Here is a 15,579-nt window from a genome sequence, read left to right as displayed (position 1 = left end):
TATTCTTGTTTTTAATGATCTTGTACACTACTACCAGAGGAGCTGTATAGTACTGTATTTCAGAAATCTGGCAAGAGTTAATTCCCAGTTTAGATTTATGAGTCTGTTGTATTTACCACCAAGCTATTTCTTGAGGACCTTCTTGCTAAATTTGAAAATTTGACTTGAACCTATCCATATGCTAGCCATGTAGCTAACCACTGGTAATTTTGGTTATATTCTGCCTAGTATTGAAGACATTCTCCCTCCTCATCTTATCTCATTTCATTACCTTCCACTATTGGAAGCGTGCCTTTCATCATATTCAGTCATAAAATCTTCTGCAGTTTTTCCTTCTTAATTTTAAAAATTTGACTTGAGTTTTAGCTTAATTGCACACATCTCTGCAAATGCTTTTACCTATATCCTATTTATACAAGAATAATAATTCATTCAAAGTGGTTTTTCAAAAATACAGTTTGCGTGCAATTAATTGTGAAATATATATTACCCTTGAATTATATACAATATTTGAAGAAATTTGAATAAAGTATTCAAAAGCAAAAAACAACTCATAAAATACAAGTTCCCCCTAATTCTAAAAAAAAAACTAACAAATAGGGCTAAGGTAAAGAAAGCCAACACGAGAACGATGAGAAACGTTGGATAACTTACGCAGAAAATTAGTTTCCCGACACCGGACTCTAGCGCTATTTGCTTGGTAAACAGATGGTAGGTGTTATTGGTCTGGAGCCGAAATCAAGAAGGATATATTGATTTACAGGTAGGCGTGGCAAACAATGAAATGATTAGTGGTGGGCGTGACGGAGGACAAGATACTGTGTAGACATTGGTTGGCATTATAATGTATATTTATGAGTAAAGAATGGTGCATAATAGTTTTGTAATGAACGGTAAACAGGTAATAGCAATGAATCGTTTAAAGATGGAAGAAATTTGTAAGGAAAATAAAACATTGGTTGATTTTTTGATGAAAACTAAATTAATAAAAGTTTCGTTCTGTTCATTTTTATGGTCTTCATTATGTTTTTTTATCATTATTAAAAGCAGATTTTGGGAGTTCATGATTGTTTTTACTATACTGTTGATTTAGGTTTGGTTACGGAAAAAAGGAAAAGGTTTCTTTATTTTTCATTATATTTTGTAATCTGACCTTAAATGGTAGGTTATGAAATAATAGAAACGGTTTCCTTATACAAATGTATTTAGTGACCTAACCTTAAACATTAGGTTAGGAAAGAAATAATATAAGAAAAGAAAGAAAGATTCTATATATATAGTGAATAGCTGTTGGGTGTTGATTGACGTTATGATACGTGTGTATCCACACGAGTATCTTTAAAAATAAAAGTACAGTAATAAAAAAAATAATATTTTGTTAATAAACAATTTATGCACTAGTCCACATGATTGTAAAGAAAAAAGGTTAGGTTACCCCCTCCATTTCAGGAGGGTTCAAGCTCCCATTGGATTCAAATGGAGGTAACGACCTTTTTTCATATTAGGGCATATTATTGAACAAGAAAATAAAAATACAGTCATAAAAAGAATGTGTTTCTAAATATGACTGTGATTCTAAAGAAAAAAGGTTAGGTTACCCCCTCCACTTTAGGAGGGATTCAAGCTCCCATGGGATTCAAGTGGAGGTAACCTGACCTTTTTTCACCATTATTGAAAGCGTTCATTAGGGCAAGTTACCATTAGTGCTTCTAAAATGATACTAACCCAATGTTATCGTGTGTTGTGTTTGTGCACCACTCAGCACATCGTTTGCCGTGCCTACCTGTCAATCAATATATCATTCTCGAATTTGCTCCAAACCGATAACACCTACCGTCTGTTTACCGAGCAAGCAGTGCTAGAGTGCCGTATCTGGAAACTAATTTTCCACGTAAGTTATCTGACGTTTCTCGTCGTTCTCGCGTTGGCTTTCTTTACCTTCGCCACAAATAGGAGTCATTCACATGGATGTTCCCAAGTTATTAGAAAATCACAATTGCAAAAGGATCTTAAACATAATATACGAATTGAAGAGCAATGTAGCCGAGTGGTCAGGAGCAGGAGTGCAGTAGCACACATTCTTTGAGTAGACCAGGGATCAAACCCCTGACTGCTAAATACGGTCGATCTGCCAGCACGAACTGGACCAACATGGCAGACTATGGTCCATTTCCCTCAGCATGAATTGTTGAGGAGGCTTCCATCCTGCGGTGGGTTGATAATGGCTGCAGTTTACCTTTACCTTTTCACCTTCTACTTGTAGGGAATATGGTGTAAGTAATATAAAAGTTAGAGCACCTCACTGCATGGATTGTGAAGTAAAAATAATTTATTTAACAGTAGTGCCACACTTAGATATATAGGCCAAATAATAGAAAACTGTATAAATCAGTAGGATAATGAAACAGAGTAATTAAAAAATAAGAAAGTGGGGGGAGACAATCCATATGTTACTGCTGCATTGTTACACCCTTCAATAGTAGATTTTGGGGGAGTTTTAAACTACAAAAACTGCACAGGATATATTCACCTCCACATAGCGACTTGTGATGGCTATGAAAGTAGAAGAAGATTATGATTGGTCTGTGTTGGATGTCTGTAGCAGCTTCATTGCTGCTCCCACAGATTGCAGCCAATGTCTAAGAGGGCACTGCTGTTTCACTAAATTATTTTTACTTCAGAACTCACTCAGTGAAGTATTATAACTTTTATACTACTTACAATATTTTATGAATTAAATATGTGTTATGTGTAAATTTGCGGGTTACAAGATATTTTTCAGTAGTGAAAAAATTTCTTCAAAAATGTATGTTAGTGCAAGTTGTAAATAAAATATGAATAAAAGGAAGGAAAAAATTAGTGCACCATAACACATTGTAAAAATAAATAATAATAATAATAATAATAATAATAATAATAATAAACTGAGAACAGAAATAACAGATAAATTTAATTTTTTATTTTCATATTAAATGAACAGTTTATGTTACATCACCTCCATACATCACCTCCATACAACACCTCCATACATCACCCTACCAAAGGCATTGAGACATCCTTCCCAATATAATGGGAATAGTGCAAATGAAATGAATGGGTTTAAAAGCATGCAAGCAATAGCAGAGATATCACAAACGAGAAGAGCGAGTAGTGGAAAGAGCCTTGCAGAGCTTCAAAGAGGCTTAATGCTCATATTAAAAATTTATCATTGTATGCAACAGCCACATATTTCAACCTTGCAAAGTCAACCGTAGTCAGTGTAGTAAATAGCTGGAAGAATGAGGGTGATGTATGTGTATACAAATGGTCAAGTAGGCAAAACATCATTTATTTATTTACAGCCAGGCCTCCCATAACGCGATTTCGATTAACACGATTTTCAGTTAACACTATTTGAAAAAATTATACCACTTTTCACTTTACATGATGCAAATTTCCAGTTAGTGTGATCTTTTTTTTTCTTTTTTTTTATGCGATAGTTGAAAAAGATTTGAATCGCGTGTTAAGCTTACTGTGAGTCGTACGGGCAATAAACTAACGTTTGCCTGCTGCCTGCTTCGGTGTGTTCCATCAACCATCGGAAGAAGACGTGTTACTTGTTTGTCTCCTGCTAATAAAGTCAATGCACACTTGCATAAAAATTTAAATTTTTAAATGAGCCAAATGAAAATGTTACCGCGAAGGAGATAACAGTAAAAGAACTAGATGAAATCTTTCATATCGCATAGAACCTCAAACAAAAGGTTTGAGGTTCTCTGCGATATTTATTTCGCCAGGGCCCAGAGAAGATTGTTGTCAGCTATCAGAAATTGATTGATGAAAAGAGAAAGTCAACACTGTTCAAATATTTCCACAACAGTCATTTTTTCATTGCGTATTTTATGTCAGAGGTTCCCAAACTTTCTTGGTTCACGGTGCCCTTAGTGTCTCAGTAATTTTTTCAAGGCGCACCCAGACCAAAAGAAATACCTAACAGTTCCGTTTAGTAGTTAGGTCCAAACAACTTAATAAGAAATGCTGAAACTGTGAACTACCTCAAGCTAGTAGTTCATGCGGTGTCTGACAGATGTCGAGTATCGCTGTTTCCCTCGAAAATTTAAAATATTCCGCGGTGCACAGTTTGGGAACGGCTGTTTTATGCAATAAAAATTTTATTCCATAATTATTTTCATTATCTTTTACATTGTATACAGTTAAAAAGTTATTTAAAAGGTATTTTTAAAATTCTTTATGGACATTCCAGAAGGTCAAGGACCAATTATAATTTTTCCTATTGATTATTATATTCGATTAACGCGTTTCCATTTTGCACGATGCACTCGTGGGACAAATTAATCTCGTTAATCGAGGCCAGCCTCTATTTATTTATTGCAACGTATTGTGCCTGCAATGAAACTTAAAGGGATCAGGTCATGGAATGAGGCTGTTTCTTGTGGTTTAGACTTGGACTGTTGCTTATAGTGCCAAAACCATCAGTACCGAATCGTTAACATATTGTTTATTTACATATTGGCATATTGTTCCATGGAATTGTCTAATGTGTCAGCGACATAGACAATTCAGTGGCACTTACTCTAGCAGTTCACTGAAAATGGGGCCCTTCCCTATTCCTGCATGATAATGCTTCATCCTTATAGTGATCAATTCAAAAACTTGGTTTCTGGAAATAAAGTCCAGAGTAAATCAACACTTTTGGGATGAATTGGAACACTGTATCTGGGTACCGCCAGTATACCATCCCCCTCTGAAATTGAATCAGCAACTGTACTTAAATGAGTGAAGGAATACTGGTTGTGAATTCCTGATGTCTGTTACATTCCTAATATCTGCTAGTCGAAAGTTCCATGCAGTGGGAGAACACTTTCATTGGGATCAAAGCTGGTCCCACAAGATATTTATTCATTAAAACTTGTTTTTCTAAACTTGATGTCCAGTTACTTTTGGTAGAGTAGTTTATATCACTAATAATACTTAAATTTTTTTCAGTTGTCTCTGGTCACTTTCTGATTTATCAAATTGATTTCATTATCTTATAAACAAATAGTAACACTCATAAATTGTTATATGCAAATGAAGTGATTGCAGATTGAAAATAGCAGTTACAACAAATATGCCAGCTAATTCTGATCACAAGTGGTTGATGCATCACTGATCTAAAGAAGTAAAATAGTCAACATTATACAGGTGTTTTAATTAAAAGACACTGGGTTCTGTCTGACTTATTTGTAAGTTTAGGCTATTTGTTGTTTTGACCATTTTTGACATAGCTGAGTGGTCAGTGAGAGTGCAGTAGTACGTGCTCTTTGAGTAGACCAGGGTTCAAGCCCTGGCTATTTGTTGTTTTGACCATTTTTGATGTAGCCGATGGTCAGGAGCGAGAATGCAGTAGCATGTGCTTTTGGAGTGGACTAGGGTTCAAGCCCTTGACTGCTAAATATGATTAACTTTTGTATTGACGATTTATTGTAAACTCCACTGACCTGGTGGTCATGCAGGAGTATAAACAAGATTATATTTGGGCCAAAAGTTTTTAATTTGATTGGATTTAAATTTGTGTTCCCGTTTAATTCTACAATTTATAAATTTAAATTTTGCTTAATTAACTTCTTTTTACTCAGTGGAAAAATTGTTTTCCATCCTCAGTTTAGTCTAAATGCATCATTGGTATACTTCTAAAATGAACACAAAATGATTTTATTTGAAGAATAAAAAAAAATAAAAAATACAGTGTTTTAACATGAGGAGATGTGATACATAAGGGCATTCATACAACACATTTCTTTCAAATAAAATCAGTTTACTTTTGTTTCAGAAATACATCAACGACATTTTTAGAGTAAACCAAATATGGGGAACAACTTTTCCATTGAGAAAAAAGCAGTCAATCAGGCAGAGTTTAAATTTATAAATTGTAAAATCTGTACAGTAATACTTATTCCAATGTTAACATTAAATTCAAAAATTGATGAATGGCCTATGGACTAATTGATGAATAGCCATATTGCACAGTGATACAGGTAGCTTGTTTCTTTCAATATAGTGGCACCCAAACCTGAAAACATTAAAGGACTTTTCAGTCAAGAGTTAGTTAAATGATTTCAGGCAAAGGAAGTACAGGTCAGTTATTCTGGGTTTTTCCAGCTTGTCAACATGCAAATCAGCCATGAACTTGAACTTGTGTATACCTGACATACTCTAAATGAATTAGAATACCATATAAACTGGCATGCTGTTGAACTAAATAGTCAATTTTTAAAAATTACCCAGAATTAGCAGTTAGTAAAGAGTAAAAGTTACTTCTTAAAATTTTAACCATATTCTATTTAAATTATTAAGAACTAATTGTTGTGAATCATCTAACAAACATAAATTTCTGATTTGCTTTTTCTCTTTTTAGTGAATGATTCCATTGGGATTGCTGTAGTATTTTATAAAAATTTTTCCGTTTTTCTCCCAGAGCGTTTTCTTGCAAGGGAAAGGTATGTATTGAATGTAAGTTAAATTTAAAAAAAAAAAAAAAAAGTACTGCATTTTTATCAAATGAGATGATGTTCTAATGATGTTCGGCCGACTGGGCTAGCCAGGTGGGTAAAGTGCCTGCCTGGCAACCCAAAGGTCGCGGGTTCGAATCCCACCTCGAGCTTGGATCAAAGTACTGCAAAAACCTTGGGAGATGCATTATGGCCACAGAAGCCGATGCGCCAACAATTACCAAAAAAAAAAAAAAAAAAAAAAATGATGTTCGAAATTTGATACATCGTATCACTATTTACTATCCAAGTTTTAAAGGCTACCGAAAATGCAGAATGATTAAGTTAAGATTTTATCCATAAGATGCACTAACATTGCATTAAAATTCTTAATTTATTCATTGCATTATTATATAAAGAATAATATCTAATAATATGAGATTAGAAGAGTTGTATATTCAGGTGGTGATAGGTATCACGTAATAATGATTTAATAATTTGATTTAAAATAATGAAATTCCACAATATGTTTTTTCATGATCTTGTTTCTCCTGCTTCTTACTGTGCTTTGGAGTAGTTGATTTAGTTGTGGGAGTTAAGCATAAAATATTTACACATGCTCTTTAAATAATAAAATAAATGAACTCCCTGAGCCATGTTACTCAGTCATTTTATCTTAATTATACACCATTTACGATTTACAAACAAAGTTGTAAATGTGTTAAAATTGCTAGACAACATAAAAATCTAAAATACTTACATTGTGATAAAACTTTATTTTACAGTTTTATCAGAATATTAGCATATAACTCATCATTTAATGATGGGAAATTAGTGTTTAAATCCACCCTTGAAAGATATTTCTTATTGAAATTTTTATTTATATATCAGTACTTTACAAATTCTTAGCTGTCCTAGTGTATAAGTAGAAACTTCATTATTTTATTTTATTTTATTTTTTAGGGTGGGGGTCCCAATTCATTTGCTATTTCCAACAGGCTCCCCTGGTGGACACTCTCTACTATATAACCCTTCTTACTAATGCAAAAGCAAATGATATAGTGTTATTATAAGTTCTAATGTTTCCTCTGAAATTTCTACATCTGACATTGGCATTATCAGCTTTGACACTGCAATCAATGCTGTCTTTATTCTTTGGCTGGTCACCTTTTTCTCTCTTTCCTCATGGGATTTTTCATTTCCTTCCATCTTAACTATTTTAAAATACCAACCATCTTTATGCCTTTCAAATAATTATTATCTCAACCTTATGCCTCGAAATCAATTATATTAAGAAAAACATGCATAAACATGCTGAAGAAAGCCTGAATTTCAGCTCTAAAATACTGATATACTTGTATATTGCTAATCCTTTTAAATAATTATAAAAAAATGCCATTCACATTATACTGAGAATAAAGTGTATATTGGAACCACTGTACTGACCTGTACTGCATGCCATAATCAAGTGTGCTTCACTTACCATGAGGCTCCCTTCAAATGTTGCATTCCATGATGTCACATGGTGATTTCATGTTCACACTGTGACAAGCCAATAATGAAAACTTACCAAGTTCTTATTGTTTGCAAAGAGTTGGCACAGAGCCAAGCATGACACACATAAAGGCGCCTCCGTAGTCAGGTGGGCAGGAGCAGCAGTGCATAGCACACAATTCTTGATTAGACCGGGGTTCGAGCCCGTGACCACCAAATACGGAGGATACAGAAAGTTCAGGGAATGACCACCGATACTAGAGCAATATGGCCTTAGTTGTTAATGCTCCTAAAAACCAAATAACAAACAAACAAACAAGACACATAAATAGTTGGACTTTTGTAGTAATCATAAGATTACTCTAAAAGTAATAATAATCTGATAAACATTTGATTTAATATGATAATGAATTCCATAGATGCAACTCTCTCTCTCTCTCTCTCTCTCTCTCACATCTAATCATCGTGCCCATTACAGCCATTTGATCTGACACTCTTAGTCCAATTTTTGCCTTCCCATTACAGTAAACCTCCGCTATTCGCGGGGGTTACGTTCCTGAGAAATGTCGCGAATACCGAAAACGCGAATACTGAGTTATTGCTCTCATAGTAATAAAGGGATTCCGTTCCAAAGTATGAAATATATAAGAAAAACTAGTCTAAAATTTTGTCTATGTATGTATTATATGTACCTTCATAATATGACTGTACATAGTGAAATTCAAGCATAAGTTATCGAAATGAAAATAAGAAACAATTTAATATTAAATATAATATTTATTAGAAATTTCAAACAAATCTTTCAAACCAGCACCTTTGCTAGCAAAAAAACTTATCCCGCCAGTGCTATCACCAGTTTCGCTAAAGTATTGATAAAGGAGTTTTGCCTTTTCATGAATGATGGGTGAACTTAACGGAATTTCATTTTGAGTTCGGTCTTCTATCCACAGATTTAAAGCTTTTTCCATTTTTTTCTAATTTAACATCACGAGTTACAGAGCAAATTTTTGAAGCAATTAGCGCGTTTTCACAGACACTACGGCAGTTTTTGTCTTCCGATTTTTTGATTGATCGTACCGTTGACTCATTGATTTTATAATGTTTTGCCACTGAAGAGACACTTTCACCATTAGAAATTTTGTCTAATAACTCAATTTTATTCGCTAATCTCATCACTTTCTTTGATATTTTTACATTTCCCTTGTTATTCGTAGCCATATTTTTGTACGTGTAAAAAAGGACTTGTCCACAATAAAGGCACTTTCTTCCGTTAATACACTCAAAAAAGTCTGTTTTACACCTCAAAACGGTAGATTTATCACTTTTGTAAGCATATCAATTTATAAATTGATTTATTTATCAATTTATCAATTTATAAATTGATAAATTTATTCAATTTATAAGCATATAAATTAAAAGCAAACAACCAAACCTTCCATGACAAGCGCATAACACAAACTGAACAAGGATTAGCGAGAAACATCCACGTTCGCGATTTTGTCACCCCTCTTCCCCCACCCACTGAACACTGTTTTGACCGGGAAAGATAATTTTAGCCACAGCCATGTTTTTTTTATGGCAGAAAATATTCACGGCGCTTTAAAATTCACATTTTTTAAAGTTTCATTATATATTAAATCACCGATCGCGAAACCGCGAATACAGATACCGCGAATAGCGGGGGTTTACTGTATTTATGTCTCACTAGACAAATAAATTTTTGAATTCTGGTAATGTGAATTTATATTATTTTATAATATATATATATATATATATATATGTATATTATAAAATAAACCTATTAATTGTATATAGAATTAAACTAAATAAATCTATATACAATTATATATATATATATAATTGTATATAGGGTTACTTTATAATTCAGATCACTAAACAATTTAAAAGTCATTTTATGTACTTTTTTGAAAATTTTAATAATTCTGACTATTTTTAAAATTATGTCATAATTCTAAAAATGCATGATCTCTATTAGTGGTTTAGATATGGAATATCAGCTCCATTCAAGACTAGTTGCAGTAGCTATGCAGACAGGTCATCATCAGTTAGGAACTAAATCAATCAAGTCCTCTGTTTTGAAAGTTAAGGCCAGGTTGCAGCACTTAAATCATAGTGTGGTAAGGTTATTAATATCATAATATTGTAATATTATAAATATTATTGCTGTATTTTATATAAATGGCATTTAATAGTAATCTTGGTCTTTCTGATGGCAGGAATCAGTTGATTAAAAAGAAATATTTACAGAACAAGGCAGAGTTAAAATGAAAAAAAATAATAAAATAAAGAGAGAAGCAAAATGATATGCATGTAAAATAAATGTTCATTAATATAATACATAGAGGGCACAAGTAAAACTAGCAAAGATAATATAATCACTCTAGCAATCATTAATCCAGGTGGCACAAATGCATTCATCATACAGAATTGGTGGGTCTCTCTGTAAGTGGAATCTGAGTGATAGAGAGATTCCCTTTATGGCAATTAGAATAGGATAGATGGGAGAGAAAAAGAGTACACAGTCAGCTTCTTAGAGAAAGACAGTGGTTTTCTAATATTGTTCCTAAAATACATTGTCTATATAATAACGGTGTAAATACACCATAGTTTACCCATAAATTTAACTACATATATAGTGTAAAGGCATTGTTTAATTTTATCTCATATTGTGGCTACCTTCACAACGAGATACCAGGTATTGTACTACTTTGAATAAATAATGCTTCTCTAGTAGAGGAGACTACTGTTATTTATTCTCAGTGGGCAACATCACCCAGACAGCACCGTTTTGAAGCTAGTTGGCTTTAGTGGGCGGGCAGGTACCCTGATAATGCAAACATGCCATCACAGTTGCAAATTTAATTCCACAATATGAGAGGTGCCAAATGGTGAACAGACCTGCCCGCCCACCAATGATGAAGCCAGCTTTGAAATGGTACCGTCTGGGTGGGGGGTGCCCACTGAGAATAAATAACAGTAGTCTCCTCTACTAGAGAAGCATTATTTATTCAAAGTAGTGCAATGTCTGGTATCTCATTGTGAAGGTAGCCACAGTATGAAATAAAATTAAACAATGCCTTTACACTATGTATGTAGCACAAACAATTATGTAGAATAATTCTTATTCTACATAATTGTTTGTACACTTGCATTTAGAGTGAAATAAAATGGGTGAAATAAAAGTGAAATAAAAGAGGGAAAATGTTCCAGCTTCAGTGTAAAGGCAGCAAAATGTTATCACTGGAAGAACACTGCTTTGCTGATCAGGTTCTGTATTAGCCAAATGAAGTATCACCAACCTCAAATGCAATCTAAAAAGTGCTCATATGATTGATAATCCAGCAGTAGTATCATCCCCTTTTGTAACTCAAGTGATTTTGGTTCCCTAACAGGCCACCCCAGATTTTAACCTTAATATTTGAAAAAGGTTTTTTTTTTTTTTTTTTGCTTTTAGTGCTAATGCTTGACCTTCTCCCAGTAGATTGCAGTGCTTATTAATTATAACTAAATTTTCATAAAAATGTTGTTAATATAAAATAGAAACATGATACAATTAATCTCTGCCAAATTTAAGTTTGTGGAGGCATTAACTGCACAAAACTTCAGCATTACTCCAACACAACAAATTAAGCCAATATTTAAAAAAAATGCTTTGAAATTAACACTATTTCAATGGTAAAAAAAAAATAATTTCTGTTAATTTTGCTTATGTATGTGACAAATATTATAAGCATGAAATCATTCATATCCTTTCTTTTAAAGGTTCTTGTGACATTCACTTCATGAAAATTCTGCATAACTGAAATCCAAAAACAATTGTAATACATAATACATCACCTTGTGTATCCATCTTTTATTGTGATCATTATTATTTTTCTTATGAACAGACTTCTTTTGCATATTGCCACCTGCATATCATTTGCAAATTCATGCCTTTTAAATTCATTAGGGAAATAAAAATCACCATGAACCAGCATATAGTATACCAGATGATAACATATATAGTACACAACTCATCCAACTATGTCAGTCTCCTTCCTTCCCTTTTGTACAAGGTGTGGCAGTAAAGTTCCTGGATTGATGCTGTTGCAATCATTTTTGATGAGTTTGAAAATAAATGGAAATGGTATGTTGTAGTTCAAACTTCAACAGATGTGTGTAGAGAGAGAATGTCCAGTGGGCTGACAGGTTGCAAGTAACAACATTAGTAATGTCACGATTTTGCAATGGAGCAATGAACAAATATCAGATTTTGCTTTAAAATGGGAACATTTTCAACAGAAATATATGAAATGTTAAAACTGTGTATGGTGATAAAACATTGTCACACCAGTGTTTGAATGCTATAAGCAATTCAAAGACAGATGTAAGGATGTTCACGATGACCTAAGAGGTGAGAGTCGATCAATCTCTGAATATGAGGATTTAGTTACAAAAGTTCAAGAAATTAGTATTAGCATTAGCATTAGTAGAGGGAGGCATATGATGCAAGAAAGCAAGCTTATGCAGCATCAGCCAAAAAAAACACTTCCATTTCACCCCTCCGTTCGTTCGAAATACCTGTCCAGCTGAGCCTTAAATTTATTTAGCTATCAACTTCTACAACAAGGGATGGATGTCTGTTCCAACAACCAACTACCCGCTAGCTAAAGGCAAATTTCCGCACATCTATCCTATATCTGTCTTTCCTCAATCTGAATGTATGCCCTCTCAGGTGATTATTCTGAGCAAGAGTAAGAATCCCATCGGCATTGAGCATGCTCAAACCATTTAAGACTTTATACACCTCTATCAGATCACATTGCCGGTGCCTAGTCTCCAGACACTGTAATTTGCAAAACTTAAGCCTTTCTTCGTAAGAGCAACCCTTTGTTCCATTCACTAATCTTGTTGCCCTTCTCTGTACTCATTCCAGCAGCTCTACATCCTTCTTGAAATGAGGCCTCCAAACCTGTATACAGTACTCAAGGTGTGGCCTGACCATTTCCTTATACAAGGGAATAATCACCTCCTTATCCCTGCTAGAAAAATTCCTGTATATCATTGACAAGACACCATGAGCTACTCTTGCAGCCCGTCTGCACTGCTCAGAGAACTTTATATCTGCCTGCACAATTACCCCCAGGTCCTTTTCATTCTCTACCACTGTCAGTGTAGTACCACAGAGTTGATACATTGCTCTGGGGTTGCTGTTTCCCATATGTAGTACTTTGTCAAGGTTAAACTTCATTTGCCACCTCTCAGCCCATCTGCTCAACCTTTCCAGATCCTGTTGCAGCAGCGTAGTGTCCTTAACAACCCTGCCAACATTTGTATCGTCTGCAAACTTGGACATTAAACTTGATATACCATCATCAATATCATTTATAAATACAGAAAACAATAATGGACCCAACACTGAACCCTGAGGGACTCCACTAATAACATTAGTCCACAATGAGCAGTGTCCATTGATTACCACTCTCTGTCTTCTCTCTCTCAACCATCCCTTTATCCATAGCAGCAGTTTGCCTCCAATGTCACACTGCTCCAATTTGTGCAGCAGTCTTCCATTTGCAACAGTATCAAAAGCCTTTCTAAGATCCAAGTATATATATTAAAGTTATTCTCTGCATCCAGTTGGCGCCTCCGTAACCAGGTGGGCAGGAGCAGCAGTGCGTAGCACACGCTTCTTGATTAGACCGGGGTTCGAGCCCGTCACCACCAAATATGGAGGATGCGGAAAGGTCAGGGAATGACCACCGCATATCCCGGAGCAATATGGCCTTAGTTGCTAATGCTCCTAAAAACCAAATAACAAACAACAACATCTGCATCCAGTTCTTTTGTGACTGCATCATAGTATCCAATCAAATTGGTCAGGCAAGACTTTCCCTTAAAAAAACCATGCTGTGTCTGAGCTATAACTGAAGTCTTGTCTAGATGATCCTGCAGTGCTTCTTTAACCAGTGCCTCCATTAATTTTTCTGGAACAGAAGTTAAACTCACATGTCTATAATTACTTGTGTCAGCCTTTGATCCTCCTTTGTGAATTGGGGTCACATTTGCACATCTCCAGTTTGTGGGTACCTCCCCTAAGTCCAAGGAAGCTCTCATAATTATGGCTAAGGGTTTGCTTACTTCCTTTGCTGCCTCCTTTAATATAACTGGATAGATTCCATCCACCCCAGGTGCCTTTCTTGTGTTTATCTTCAACAATTTCTCCTTCACTTTACTCTCAGTTATTACAAGATTATCTAGCTTACTGCCAGAGTTGAATACACCTCTGGCATTCCCCTCGCCGAATAATTCCTCATGTGTGAATGTCGATGCAAAATATTCATTTAGTTTGTTAGCTACCTGAGCAGGATCATCATCAGTTGAACCATCAATATCAAAGGCACCTCCGTAGCCAGGTGGGAAAGAGCAGCAGTGCTTAGCACACACTTCTTGATTAGACCGGGGTTCGAGCCCGTCACCACCAAATACGGAGGATGCGGAAAGGTCAGGGAATGACCACCGCATATCTCGGAGCAATATGGCCTTAGTTGCTAATGCTTCTAAAAACCAAATAAAATAATAACATCAATATCAAGTGGACCAATGTGATTCATCCCCTTCCTTCTAGAGTTTACATAAGTAAAGAACTCTTTGCTGTTTTTCTTTGCATCCTTTGCTAAAGATTTCTTGTAATCTGCCTTCTCCTGCCTAACCTCCTTTGTAACTTGGTTACAGACCAGCTTCTATCTATCATAGGCTTCTATGTCACATGTTAATTTATATGTATCTCATGCATTTTTCTTCTCTGCCATATGTCTTATTAGTTCATCTGACATCCATTTAGGCCTAAACCTTGAACAATATTTCTTAGTTGGTATGTAAAGCCTAGTAGCTTCCAAGATAAGTTCTTTGAATGCTTCCCATTTTGAATTTGCTCTTGGTAACATCATCAGTTGGTCCCACTGTATAGAATTTAAATACTATCTCAGACCATCGTAGTCACCTTTACGAAACAAAAACCCTTCCCTTTACCCCTAATGGTAGTTACCTCTTTGAGTAAATCCCACTTCAGCACACTGTGATCACTGCCCCCTAGTGGTTCATTTATCTGCAGATTCTTAATGCATGAAGAATCACTACTGATAATCAGATCAAGAGTATTACTCCCTCTAGTTGCCTCCCAAACATGCTGATGTAGAAAACAATCATCCAATAAATCCACAAAAAACCTTGCTAGTGTGTGAGTGACCAACCCACAAATTCCAGTCAATATCTGGGAAATTAAAATCCCCCATTATAAGACTCTCTGATTTACTGGCCCACTCTATTTCCCTGTACAGTTTCTTATTATACTCATCAGAGTCATTAGGCCTATAACACACTCCTCTCAATTTTGATCTCCCAATGCTTATGTTACACCAAACTGACTCGACACTGCACTGTCCAGCTATGTTGACTGGCTTCACTTCCTTGGATTTTATGTGTTTCTTAACTAATAGCATAACCCCTCCTCCCTTCCTATCCTGTCTATCCTTTCTGTACACATTGTACTCCACGAATTCCAGTTCTGCATTCCTTATATCTGTGTGACACCACGTCTCTGATATCCCAACGA

General features: G+C 35.0%; 1 protein-coding gene across 4 annotated transcripts in view; it reads left to right on the top strand.

The window, feature by feature from the left end:
- LOC150085398 (uncharacterized) overlaps positions 1-15,579 on the top strand; it is a 650,000-nt gene that overhangs the window by 400,190 nt on the left and 234,231 nt on the right. For all 4 annotated transcript variants that reach the window (XR_016546970.1, XM_090374027.1, XM_090374026.1 and 1 more), the window contains exons 16-17: positions 6,398-6,479; positions 9,961-10,102. Coding sequence is in view for 3 of the 4 variants with exons in the window: in XM_090374027.1 (XP_090230153.1) it covers positions 6,398-6,479; positions 9,961-10,102 (224 nt within the window). In the remaining variant the exon portion in view is untranslated. The remainder of the gene's footprint in view (positions 1-6,397; positions 6,480-9,960; positions 10,103-15,579) is intronic.

Source organism: Mastigoproctus giganteus, chromosome 5 (assembly GCF_048544385.1).
Source record: "Mastigoproctus giganteus isolate SK-2022 chromosome 5, ASM4854438v1, whole genome shotgun sequence".
Lineage (NCBI taxonomy): Eukaryota > Metazoa > Arthropoda > Arachnida > Uropygi > Thelyphonidae > Mastigoproctus > Mastigoproctus giganteus.
This window is presented reverse-complemented; position numbering and strand designations above follow the sequence as displayed.